The 14155-nt window shown below is 39.5% G+C and overlaps 1 protein-coding gene across 1 annotated transcript in view; it reads left to right on the top strand.

Moving 5' to 3' along the window:
• dars1 (aspartyl-tRNA synthetase 1) overlaps positions 1-14155 on the top strand; it is a 41397-nt gene that overhangs the window by 7346 nt on the left and 19896 nt on the right. Inside the window, exons 3-8 of the mRNA XM_032566919.1 lie at positions 950-979; positions 1266-1323; positions 3678-3770; positions 6612-6714; positions 13262-13364; positions 13932-14012. Of these exons, the coding sequence (XP_032422810.1) occupies positions 950-979; positions 1266-1323; positions 3678-3770; positions 6612-6714; positions 13262-13364; positions 13932-14012 (468 nt within the window). The remainder of the gene's footprint in view (positions 1-949; positions 980-1265; positions 1324-3677; positions 3771-6611; positions 6715-13261; positions 13365-13931; positions 14013-14155) is intronic.

The following is a 14155-nucleotide window of genomic DNA, read 5'->3' as shown; positions in this document are numbered from 1 at the left end:
ACTGTAATCTTACAGTTTGACCAAAGTATATTAAAGTGTATCTAAATTAGAGATGTAGTTTTGATACAGTGCAGCCTTGTCACAGCTGAGGTGCCTTTGAAAGGTGAAAGCAGTGAAGTGTCATCTTCTAGTTGAATTAAACCAGTCAGCATCATTTCATGGAGGCAGAGGCTGCTGTCACTGTTAGATCCACCAGCTGCTGCTCACATCACTGAAGCATAGTCGGCATCGCCTTGGGGAAGACCTGAAAGCTGAGTTGAATGTTTATTGAGTGAACATCGGTATGTTTTTTTTCTTCTTCTCTTTTTTTCTTTGCCCCTGCTAGCTCTACGCTCATTCTGCAAACACTTGTCACTTTTGTGGGGCTCGGCCGCTTTACGGCTAAAGCGGGTCTATATTCAGTTGATCATAAGCTGCAATATCATCCATCATGTGACTGAATTATTATATCAAGGATGGGTGATTCCAATTCACTCCACTGCCAGCAGCCATTTCCGTGCCCCAATATCAATTTGCATAGAAAATGGAGCCACAGCATTGCCAGGGCTGGATCTCATCGCACTCTGGGAGTCATTTGCCTGGAAGTCCATGCAGAGATAAAGAATATCCATCCACTTACACTGTTTCTATTACATAGCAATATCTCGTGCTGCCATTACTCATTGCCTGTGATGTTTCGAAGCAATGTGTGGAAGAGCTGTGAATTCCAGGGATCTGACGCTCGGCTCTGGGGTTGAACGATGAGTTATTAATTTTATTCAAATCCTCAACAGCAAAAGATGGAAACGCAATTTACATGACTGTTGTAGCAAAATGTTTCTCCATTTGAAGGCAAATGTTTTGGTGTTTTCTTTTCTTTTTTTGTTAATTTAACAGCTAGGAAATAATAAGATGACTATCTACTAGCAATGCCCCCTGACATTTCCTGTTGTTTTCCTTTTTCTTTCAGGCAGCTGAACAACAAAGTGCAGAGGAAGATGTAAGTATCCTCAAATGACCTCTGGCTTATTTTTTAGGTAGTTTTTTGCTTTTCTGTCTTTTGGTATTCTGTTGCAACAACTGGTATGCAAATACCTGCACGCATGACTCTTGGATCCTGTTTTTTTGCTGCACAACTACTCCTTAGGATCATGATAAGCCCTAGTATCTCGGTGTCTCTTATCGCAGATGTAGTAGACAGACAGACGTCATTACAACAAAGTGAAAAAACTGTCTCAACTGTGATAGCATTATGTACTAAAATGTGTTTTGTTGTCTTTTTGAAGGACTTTGCCAAGGACCGATATGGGGTGTCGGCTATGGTGCAATCGCAGCAAAAACTTGGTTGGTATCGGAGCTACCTCGACTCACCAGCACATCTAAACCCTCACAATGAATAAAAACACTGATAAATCATCAATTTAATAAGCTGATTGACGGAATCCAAAAATAAATAGTAGTTTTATGCATATCTCTAAATACTGTGTTTTTTTCACCGTCATTCAAATCTGTATGTTATTTTGCTTTTTTAGCCTGATGTCTAGCAGATGATTTCACAGTCTTTGGTAAGGTAGAAAAGGTCCACTTTTAATTTATTCAACAGAAATCCAATGTCTCTACAAAGTATACATGTTCCTGTAACCTTTTCACATTCACCAGAAACTTCAATTTATTTCATTGGAATTTTATGTAATTGACAAACACAAAGTGCATGTTTGTGCAATGGAAGAGAAATATACAATGTCTTTAACATTTTATTGCAAATACAAATATGAACAGTTTGTCAACCTGAAATGGAAATACTTTTTAACAAAGGAGAACTGTTCATCAGATCCCAATACCCTGAGCCCTTCTCTGAACAATTCAAGAATCACACAGTATTTCAGGGGTGCCCAAAGTCAGTCCTCGAGGGCCGGCATCCTGCATGTTTTTGTTCTCTCCCTGGTTTAACGCACCTAGATCAAATTATGGCTCATTAGAAGGCCTAAGAAGAACATTGACCTGCTGAAAAGTATGTCAATGTTCTCTCCCTGGTGTTACTTCCACCAGGGAGAGAACTAAAATATGCAGGATGCCGGCCCTCGAGGACCGACTTTGGGCACCCCTGCAGTATTTGAAAGTAGTAGAAAGTACCTGAAGACAACGTAGGGCTGGACGATATGGCTGGAAAACCCATCATGATACAGGCATTTCATAATAATTCTCAATTTTGATAATCATTGATTAGTTTTTTGTTTATATATTTGAAATACTATCAAACTGGTAGCATGACCTGTTCTGATTTATCTTCTGTTTTCACCCCAATTATGAGGCAAAGTGGCAGAACCTGAAACTGCTACTGCGCTAGTTACTCAACAGGTTGTTGCTAGGTAACCAAAGTTTGGGGCAACTTGAAACTACATGTTGCCAAGCAGGTTGTTGCTAGGTAACCAAAGAGTGAGTTAGTTGATGCCACAAACCTGGCTTCCCTCGACATGAGAGGTTGAGAGGCTAAAACCTTTCTCCTCTGCCTAGATCCCCCAGATAGCTGTGCGGTTCTGGATCAAAGTTCACTGACTCTACCTCTGCCCTACCTAAACTTAGTCTAGAACCGTCTCTGGTCCAACAAAAGAATAAATAAAGTTGAAAACGATATAGTTTTTTTGCTTCTACTTTGTAATAAACCCCTTTATTTTGGTTTATCACAAAATCTGGATAAAATACATTCAACAAAATGTGAAAATATTTAAGAGCATGTATGTATTTGCATTTAAAGGTTGTATGATTTATTTATTTAAAACGGGGACAATGTACAAGATGTATTAACCACAATAGGAGAGATGCACTGTACTACTTTAAATCTCTAAGTGCTAATTTCCATTGCTGTTTGTTACCAAGGTGACATTACAAAGTTTACACACTCATTACAAAGACATGAGGAAATTACCAGTTATTGTTCCACACGTTTCATCTACACTTGTTGAGAAATACAGGTTGTGCAGCTGTTTGTACATGCTGTAAGAGTGTTTCAACCTGTTTTTCTGCATGAACTCTTACAGCATGGTAGTAGAGCTAGAAGTATTCCAGTCAAGCAAACTGATTAAACAGGCTTATGATAAACATCACAAAACAACACCTCTAGTAGCAATTTCATCGATACCAGAGATAATTCATCAAACTGCCTGTGTTTGAGAACTCCCTAGATGGGGAAAGCAGCAGACAGACCTGTTGCTGCCGTCCATCTGTCTGCATATTCTTTCAGCATCAGTGGCAACAGACAAAGTGGGGCCTCCCTCCCTCACCTGCATGCTAAGTTCAGCCATAGGGACGAAGCGGGAGGGGTTGGGGAGCGGGAGAGTTGACGGAGAGTTCTCAGCCAAAGGGGCAGCTCTTTCTTTAGTGTCTCTGCATGATTATCAGCAGTAAGCATGCCTTAGAGTGATACAAGTGAAACTAGACTCAATTTGTCATAAAGCCCAGGGAGAATAGCCAAATTTTAGACAGCTTTCAGCAGCTCTTCTACTGTGTCTTATTTATTAGGCATGCCTGTAATTTGAGCAGTTTTACTGCCTGTTTCACCACAAGCACACGCTTGCTTCTTCACATTTTGTTCTACCTTTGGGAGTATGAAGGATAGTCGAGGGAGATTATTATTTTTTTGCTCAAAAGTTGGGGAGTTCTTTGAACTAATGAAAAATTTGTATGTCTATTTGATCCAGACAGGGCATTGGTCCGAGTCGAAGACCTTACTCCACAGAAAGTTGACCAGCTGATCTGGTTGCGTGCCCGGGTCCACACCAGCCGAGCCAAAGGTGAGATCACTCCTTTGCCTCTGGGCGCTTTGTTCACCTTTTATATCAGAGCATACAAAGAGCCAGGCTGAGATGCCCCCCCTGTGCTTATCCTTGGTGTCCTATACTCTGCAGACTAAATCATCTGCCCCTGAGCCATTTTCCTCCACAGCTCTCCTTTTAGTTCAACATCAAACAGCAGAGGCAGCCGACAGTGATGTGGACTTCTTGGATTTCTTATGACCTCAACAACTGACATCACTCCCCTTAGCTTTAATACTAACTTTTACCACCCACTGCTATCTACATAATGCAAAAAGTATTAAAACTGTTTGAACTTTTAATTGATGCATAAATGAAGAGAAAGTAATACAAGGTTGTGAAATACAGGAAAAATAAGTGTTTTGCAAATAACAATATAAAGTGTGTTTTTCTCTGGACTCAACATTTTGTAGAACCAGTTTGTGCTGCATTTACAGCTGCAAGTCCTCTTTGGGATGTCTCTGACAGCTTCGCTCGTCTAGGAATGGAAATGTCTGCCAATTCTGGGCAAATTACCTCGACACTTGCCAGACTGAATGGAATGTGTCTATGAACATCAGTTCCCAAGTTTTGGACAATTTCAACATATGAATACAGTTTGATCTAAATCATTCCACTGAAGTTCTGGCTGTATTTTTAGTTTAGTGAGCCTCAACTCTTCTGCAGCCTACAATACATTTTTTAACATGTTTCCTCTAACAGAGCCTTTTTTTGTCTCCACTGATGGTTATTTCAACACCAAAAAGTCTCATTTGACCCAAACACCTCCCACATGTTTGCTGTATTCACCTACATGGGTGGTGGCAACCTGAAAATGTTACTACCGGTACTTATTGCATTCCCAGAGTTTCCCCCAGAAAACTTGCTAAGCCCAGTTGTCCGGGCACCGAGGGGGTGCACAGTGTTTTGGTATTAAAAGAACCATATTCATAGTTAGTTTGTTTTGTTACCATAGCAACAATCTGATGCTATGAGTTTAATCTTTGAATTTGAGCTCTATTTGTTCACAAATACAAATTAGTAAACTGCAATTATAACTTATTGCTTTTTAGGATGGCCAATTAAACTACTCCCCCTCTCCCAGAATTCACTAAATTTAACACAGAAGCTGTTTTTAGCATCAAAAGGTGATCCTAAATCAAATTCTGCTCAAGGCCTCATAAAGTCTTGGACCAAACCTGCATGATGAGTTAAAAAAGCTGCACAATGGGAGATTTAATTCAATGCTGCTCATGGGGTTTTTGTAGCTCTTCCATTTCATGTTGGTTGAGTTTTTAATAAGCGTCACAGAAACTGTTTTGGTTGCTCAAGTTTATGGGACGAGTTTCTCAGATCTCCACCCAGCCATGCGTATTGACTCTGGCAGACTAAGTGGACAAAGCATTTGACACGGTTTGATGCATCGTGTAACCGGAAAAATAATACTAAAAAAAATTATATAATAATATAAAACCAGCGTAAACCATGGCGGGCTGCCAGGCTTATAATACACAGGGGGAAACCCTGCATTCCTTCAACAATGACTTTTGTGTGGGCATTCTTCCATAGAGGTCAAATTAAGGTGCAGTTCAAGAACAATAGTTTGACTGATTTTTCCTACCTGATCTCTGCATCTCTGCAGCTTCTCTATAGAGTTGGCATGAACCTTTTGGCTGCTTCTCTGATTAATGCTTTCCTTCCCTAAACTTGTTTAGGTGGACAGCCAAGTAGGTTTTCAGCTTTGCCTTGCCCTTTCCATTTTAGGATGATTAAATTACAGAAAGATGGACTGTTTACTAATAAGGTGACTTCTGAAGGCAATTCATTGTGCTTGATTATATTTACAGGTATCAGAGTGAAGAGTCTTAATACAGAAGCACACCTAACTTTTGAAAATTATGCGTTATTGAACGTCACTATTGGTGGATTAATATTATAATATGTAACGATTGAAGGGGTATGAATACTTTTTAAAAGAAGCCATTAAAACCATTAAAAAAGCAAAAACTTTTGAGATCTCAAACCAAACAGAATTTATGTTGAATTGGACTTGTCCCATTATTTGCCTACAATTTTCCCTTTTCCCACCCTCTCCTGGTCAAGCAGTTTGACAGTCTGAGGGTGTTTTCTAATATCATTCTCAGACTGGCTTATCACTGCCAACAGGAAGATCAGATAACTCAGTTGCAGCAACTGACAGCCTTGGAGCTTTTGAGTTTGAATACAATGTCTAAGCTTGACTTTGTTACTCCTCGGCATTAAACACCCCACCTTTTTTCTGCTCGGCTAAACCTGTCATCACAAACAAACCTACTGACATCATAAACAAACCTATTATTGTATTTTTTGACTATTTCCTTTCAAGATAACTTCCAGGGTCAAGAGTTGCTTCCTATCCACTTGTGTTTTAATTCTCCGTGCTCGCTGTGGGATGTCCGTGTGAGCAGACCAACATCCTGATTCGGTGTGGAATGAGGTTTGTTTTTTGGTGGGACTTTGGCATCGGTGCTATCCCCACCACTCCCCTCTTTCTCTCACCCAGCAAACATCAAAGTATCTGGGTGGTCCTTCTATGTGCAGACCTGAGGTTTTGTGAGCTTGTTTGTTTACACTCTTCCAAGGTGTGTGTTTGACTTTAAGGTAGCTATCAGACTTTCTCCACAAAGTGCTGTTCAAACACAAGGCTTTGTTTGCAAATGTTTGACCCTCTGCAGCTGCAGGATCCAGTGTTCCTTTTTATTTCACTCAGCAAACCAACCCTGCTTCCAACTAAGTGTTTTTCTTTTTTGTGATAAGTCTGTTAGGCCTGCACCACCTATTGTTGTTGCTTTGCTTTTGCAGGGAAGCAATGCTTCTTGGTCCTGCGTCAGCAGCAGTTCAACGTGCAGGCGCTGGTCGCAGTGGGAGATCGTGCCAGCAAGCAGATGGTCAAGTTTGCCGCAAAGTGAGTACCGAGACTGTTTTTCCTGTCAGCCGGTGCAGACAATGGTGGGAAAATCCTGGGCTCTAATCGTTCGCTGGTCCATTTTCACACATTCTAAACCATGAGAGGAGGAGGGGGTTGGCAATCAGTCATTTTTCACATGACAGCTGAGGCTGGCTTTTAACAGGGTGGAATACGACGCAGTTTTTAATGGAGCACTTCCTGTTAAGATGGCAGATACAACGGTGTGGAAGCCACACTTAAGTGCAAAACATCATTAGTCATTTTAACAGCTAAATTGTAGCCCATTACTGCTAGTCTATGAATGAAAGCAATTTTCCGAGGACGGAGGAAGGGACACAATCGCGCTGACTGAGGCTCACATTAGAGGTTCACTTAAGAGCTTGATTATAGAATAACTCGTAATGGGAGCTTGAATTAGATAGAAAAATGCTGCATGATAAAAATCATGCACGTGCTGAAATATGCAGCACATTGATTTCAAAACAAGCATTTTTTTACGCCCTGTACTTAGTGAATTTCACGTGTGAGACCTTAATTATTATATGCAACGTTAATGGCTTTTCTGTGGATGTTGCCAAATTAGTACAACGGTGACACCCACGGCTGTAATCGACCACATGAAAAAGGCAGTTGATGCTCGGCTTTGGCAATTCAGGTATTGCAATAACAAACACCGTTTAAGATGTGACCATAGCTCAGTTCAAAAGCACCTCCCTAGGTTTGTATGCTGTGCCATTCTTGCAGGAAGCCATTCAAATGGTAGAAAGTAAAATACTCTGAGTAAAGGCAGTTAGCCAGACAGTTCAGATAGAGCAGAGTCAAGTCTGCTTACAGAACATGTTGAGCTTTGTAACTGTTTCAGACAGTTGCCTCATAAGCTCTGCAGGTTCTGACATCTTCACTGTGATCTGAGCTGGCCTTCCTGGCCTCTTTTTCTCTCACTGGTTATTTTTAAAATAAGCAACGAAAGATCAAGAAATACCAAACATTTCAAAGAAACTTTAAGCATCTATTTACAGGGGCCTTTCTTAAAATCAAGTAAAAGTCCTATAGATTTTAGGATGCATTACCTGCATAATCTTCACTTCCATTAATATTCACCATTTGCTCAATGTATGCAATAATATTACCAGACTATTGCTCTATATATTTTAGCAAAAGGAAATAAAGGCTTGGTTAAACTGTTGAGAAAATTAACAAGAGTTATAACTTCAGTGGTATAAACAAGTAAGACTGCAACTAGCAATTATTTTAGTAATCTATTCTTCTGACAGTCGGATGAAAATGAAACATTAAAAAGCACAAACACCCGACTGCATAAGTATGCAAAGGCTAACCTAAAGCTTTGCTAAAACGCACAATTATATTCATAGAATTATTTAGTGTTAAATGAAATAATTTATTCTGAGCATTCTCTTCTTGAGACTGTTGTGCAACAGCCGACTGGCTTCAATCAGAAGCTTTTTTAGACTCAGTTGTAATACAGACCTCTATAGAAGATCCTTCCTGCACACGGCCGTCAGCATCTGCAACAACTCTGAGGAAAATTATGAGCTGCATCAACATTTAATTTCCCCATGGAAATTTTTTTTTTTTTTTTTTTGAATTTCTAACAAGCCCCACTGTTTTGTTGCAGAGCTTCAAAGACTGTGAACATCTTGTCATCCAACAAGTATTAGTTTGATGTTGGCTAAGTTATGCCAAAATAAAATTTTCTTTAACATTTTTTTAATTAATTTACATGTATGCCTGGACTCACTGTGATGCTAACACATAAGTCTTCCAGCAGACATTTGATTTTATGTTTAGGATCTAAACCGTTTATTGAATAGTCTTTATTTTTATCTCCTTTTACAAGACATGTCATCCATAAAAAAAAGAAAGAAAAAAATCTACATGACACAAGGCTACCACAATCGAATATTGTGTTCCTTTGAATTTAGTAGTACAGATGTATGGATTATATGTAAAACAAAACCAGTATTTGACAGAAATTTGTTGCTAGGCAGGAACTCAAAAAGAATTAAGAAGATGTGTAATTTCAGCATTTTTAGTTAATAAATGACAATTTACTTGATTTATTTATTTTTTTAATTTAGCAGTCCCTCTACACATACTTTACATCCAAGATATGCTTACCACATCCATGTTTTATATGGATCCTCTATAGTTTGTTCTGCTATTTAGTGATTCACACTGTAATTATGATGGTGAACCTACTGATGCTCAGACTGGAGTGTTGACGTCAGCTTGAGCATATGGCTCAAACTCCTGATGTTTGTTGCAGTTCCTCTTTAGATGACCTTTGGGCTGCACTTTGCCATCATGTGGGATTAGTGACTCTGCAAAATAACTGATGGTTCTCACGGCCATGAACTTAGTTTGCTCTTTGTTGTCGTGTTAAATCACAGAAACCCATCTCTGAAAACACTAGAGAGAAAAAAATGTCTTCAGACTCCTGAATAATTGTCTCTCTTCTGTCTGTAAAAGCATTTCATCTTCAATCATAAAATGATCTTCATGGGAAAGAGATCTTGGGCTTAGAAAACTTTGCCTAACATTTGCCCTCCTGTTCATTTTTTACTGGGAAAAAAACCCATCACCTGTGAGAAAAGATAAAGTAGATAGCAAACAGCATATTACTGTTCAGAAAGATCTTGATAGTAAGGGTTGGTTAAGCTAGATAACCAAAAGATATCTAAGATAAGTTAAATCTACTAGAGGTCAGTAGTATAAAGTTAAATATTACTCTTCTTATCAAAGCTTATTGTACTGTATTTCCCCAAGCATTTATTTAGGTTTCGGGTGTATCTGCAACTCTTACGTATCACGGTTCCTCAATCTACTTCTGCAATGTTTGTGGCATGACAGTTGGTTTGTGTTGCAAAACTTGGCACCTAGCAACGGAGCAAGTGAAAGTGACGACACGGTTGTCAAAGCAACATGTTTTTACTAAACTTTACCGCTTCTCAGAACACAACTAGTGGGTTTCTACCCTCCTCATCTAGTTTCACGTGCTGTGGTTTGATGATTGACAAGCTGAGTGGGAACCCAGATTAAAAGGAAATCCTCTCATAATCATACAGAGGCCAAAGGTGGCATCATAGTGGGAAGTCGCCTTTCATTTATCCCATGTCCAGGACATCCTCTTCTCACACACAGTTTAATCAAGAGCTCCAGAAGCTCTGCAATCTCTACTCTACTGCCAGCGAAGCGGAGCTGAATGTGAAGTTCCCAATTCAACCCATACTCTACTGTAGTTTAGTTTTCTTTCTATAGAATTAGACCTCCTAATTCTTTATTAGAAGCAGGAGTCCTCTACAAATTACTGCTTGAAGATCGCTAATGAGTTCAACGCTAGAGACTTTCCCAAAAGCAGAAAGTAGACTATAGAGGAGGGCATTTGGGGTAAATGCAACCAAAAACAATAACAAGACTCTAATGCTAGCAAGAGAAATGGGCCATGGTCTTTAACCAAGGACAAAATATAAATTCTACAACTGCCAGTCCATTTTTGTTTACATTTTGTGAAGAAAGAAATTGCGTTCATGTTTTCTTCAGAGGTTTTCATGTTGTTTTCTTCAGTGATTCTTGGTACAGCGCCACCACAGGTGAGGTGAAACAGATTTTTCAAAGGGTTTGGTTTGTTGGATACAGAACCACACCAGCCCAAAATATAGCAAATGTGATGGCTTTAGTCCTCAATCAATCACAGTGTACCAGACTATCCAGTGTGAAAACACCTCAGCTCTCAGGGTGAGCCCAGCCTCCCTACAGATACATCACATTTGAACTGCCTTTATAAGTTATGTGGTTATTATAGTAGTACTCAGTATCTCATGACCACATGTAAAGGGTTTGTGAAGCCAACAGAGCGGGTAATCACGAGCTTCACTTTTAATCTTTTTTTAAAACCATAGTATAAAAGATCAGCGCTCACATTTCTACAGACAAGCTCCAGTTAATTAGATCAAGACTCCAAGATAATTCATCAGTAGTTGAGGCCGGAGCGTGACCTTCGATATGTATTTAGCAGACCACTTTTTTCCCTCAGTTTTAAACCACGGCTTCAGACTTGGATTAGTCGAATCAAAAGTATTTTCCTCAAAATTCTTAAAGTGATTGGAGACGACCCACAAGTACTGAACCCATGTCGTGGTCAGTTTTTGTCAGGTTGAAGAATCGCACCATCTTGGTTTTCCTTGGGTCATTTACTCAAGTTCATCTCTCTTCTTTTCCATCTCATTTCCATGCGGTGATGTCAGTTATGTGTCGTGTATCCTCAGAGTCTTTGGGGGCGAGCTTAAGACGGTCATTAATGTAGGGGATTTATTTATTTTACTGATCTCCTCCTGGATGGGAAGGACTATGGCGGCAGCTGTCGCGGGGCTGAAGGGACAGCAGTGCCCCGGCGTTCAGTCCCTCATTACTGCTTTTTAATGAGGAGGAGTGACGGATTACAGCAGGTCTCCCATCTGGCCCGGCGCTGTTTGGCAAGCAGGGGGGTGTTTTGCTTTTCTAACACGGTACACTGAGTTTCCACCAGCTTGAATCTAGGGGCCAGGCGTTGGTTTTGAAACCAACAAAGATCAAGTAAAAATAAAAAATGGCCTTTCTCCATATTTACTTTAAATTTAATGTAGGACAGGAAAATGATCACAATGGGAACAAAACCCAGATGATTTTGTTGTATAGCTGTGTACTTCCTACATCCTGAAATATGATGCAGTTCCTCACCTTGATGCTTTTGTTTTATTCTATGCACACTTAAAACTATTAAACTCTGAATTTTGTTATTTGAAAATTAAAACTTTGAATTTTTAAACAATTAGTGGTTTAAGTTCAAAATTATTTGATTATCAGAAGGTTAAAGATGAATTTGATTAATAAAAACAACATATAATCTTATCAGTGATGATCAGTTCTTTCTCAGGTAGTTGTTGGTGCAGGAAGTTAGACGACTTCTGCATGATTCTGAAGACTGAAAACATCCTCTTCCTTACGTTAGGTGTTATAATTGAGTGACAGTCTCTTCTTTTCAGCTTCTGAGAATTTGACAAACTCTCCATACCTTTTGTTTGATTTCTACTTCTGCTTTTTAAATCTGTTCTTCAGTTGTTTGCATGATCTGCTGTTAATCTTGCGTAGGGTAGAGTTGTTATTTGGAGTTGATCAGTATCGAGTAGATGGAGGTGTTTGTCAATAAATTAGACTGTCATCATAAGGTTAATGTATTTCCATTATTCTATCTGGAAAGGTAACGTCTTATATTATAGGTTCATTAAACAGATGAATCACTGATAACATATTTCAAACATTTATTTTTACTCTTTTTTTATTATGCTTCTCAGATAAACAAAATACAAAATGTATTTCTCATAAAATTATAGTACTGAATACCAGTTAAACAAGATTATAATACCCTTACTTATAAGCATGTCCATATACTGTATAGTAGATGCACTGAATATTTCTTAGGACTCCTTTTGCATTGAATGCTGTAAAAATACAGCAAAACGGAAAGCCCAAGTTGCTTTAAGCTTGACTGGATTTTTGGTTCAGCTTTCTCTCACCTACCTGAGAGAAACCCGGTGAAGTTTAGGTCAGACTAGTTTAATGGCATCTCCATGTAACTAAAGTCTAAAGTGGACCAACACCAGCTGATCACAAGGCTCCCCAAATCTTCGCTGTCTGTAGAAACATCAAACCGGATCTTAAGCAACTTAAAATCCTTGCCCATCCTCTCTTCTTTTAGAGTTTGGGATCTTGATTTTCAAATGCAGCACAAAATTTCAGCCATAATCCATTGCTTTCACTCCTTAGCCCAGGTAAGATGCTTAGATCAGATGTCACTAATTCAGGATTGACTTAACACAATGGTGTCTGCATCTAGTGATTCTTGAAGCACTCACTACTGCTGCAGTCCACACCTTGTAAATCTATCAAATGGACTTTGGTTTACAATAATCTCCAGGCTGCAGTTTTCCCTGTTGTTTGTGTATCTTTCTTTGCTACAGGCCTTCAGATTTTTCAGTAATTTTCTGTTCAAATACAGAAATTATTCTGTTAACGCGACCCCTGAAATTAACAGAAATGACCCAAAATATATTTTAACATTTTTTATTTATTATGATTAATTACAAATAGTCTAAATTTGAACAAATATTTTCCCTCAAACTACCTGAGCCATCTGTATTTTGTTCTAAATGAGCTTGTAGAAAAATTGTACATGTCATTGCAGCCTGCTGATTAAAGCAGCGGGAGGAATAGGGGAAGGTGGTTTTGATATGAAAGCCACAAGTGCACGTGGCATCTGAAATACCTCTTCACTTTTCTGCAAATGTCACTTCAACAGTTGTATTTCCAGCATGATTGAAAAAGAGAAGAAAAATGGGACAATCAAGTCAGAAATCACTCACCCATGTCCCACACGCTTGGTTTCCTTCATGTCTGCAGGTTGAGGTCAGAGTTTAACAGAGATGTGGCTTCGATGCAGACGCAGAAGTTTGTTTTCTAAGTGCAGCTTGTTGCTTTCACTCTGCAGCATCACGAAGGAGAGCATCGTGGATGTGGAGGCCATGGTGAGGAAAGTGGAGCAGAAGATCGAGAGCTGTTCACAGCAGGACGTGGAGCTCCACATCGAGAGGGTTAGCTCACCTGCAAGGCCTTCTCATGCACCCTGTTCCCTTTCACATCCAAATAAACACACAAAGTTGTACATCTTTCCTGCCTGGCAGCATAAAAGCATCCAGACTTTTAGGCCTTTATAGTTCATTTTGTTCAGGCAGGTACACAGCTCCCCTCACAGGAAGCACACAGCTGCTCTTAGAGTAGGCAAAACAGTGCACCTAATGTTTACCTCTTTGTTAAAACTCATTGTTCAAGCAGATTGGGATCATTGACCAGGTAACCCTCGTGCTAGCAGATGTGGAGAAATAAAATTTCAAAGCTATGAGACAAGGTGTTCAGGCTCTACACTTGAAATAATAACCAAACCGATCACAATAAACGCTCACGTTTGTCAGCTGGAGTCAGTTTTTCACATAAACAGAGGGGGGTGTCACTTCTTATTCGGTTTCACTTTGACGTAGATGTCTGGAGGTCAGGTACTTTCCATTTTCTTAAGCCCTTATGTAAACATTGCAGCTTTGTTTTAGACATTTTATTGTGCTAAGCTTACTTTTCTTTTACTTGTTTTTTTTTTTTCCTCTCAGATTTTTGTCATCAGCCAGGCAGAGCCTCGTCTCCCCCTGCAGCTGGAGGACGCAGTCAGGCCGGATGGAGATGGGGAGGAGGTGAGGTGACTTGAGCCGTTTCTCAAACAAGAATGGACAAAAAAACCTTAGACTGTAAGCTGGTAGAGGTGTACGTCAAAAGAACTGCAATTGCTTCAAGAAGTGGTTTTATATAGGAGGGGTTGGAATACAAACCTTTCAGA

This window comes from Xiphophorus hellerii, chromosome 7, assembly GCF_003331165.1.
Source record: "Xiphophorus hellerii strain 12219 chromosome 7, Xiphophorus_hellerii-4.1, whole genome shotgun sequence".
Lineage (NCBI taxonomy): Eukaryota > Metazoa > Chordata > Actinopteri > Cyprinodontiformes > Poeciliidae > Xiphophorus > Xiphophorus hellerii.
This window is presented reverse-complemented; position numbering and strand designations above follow the sequence as displayed.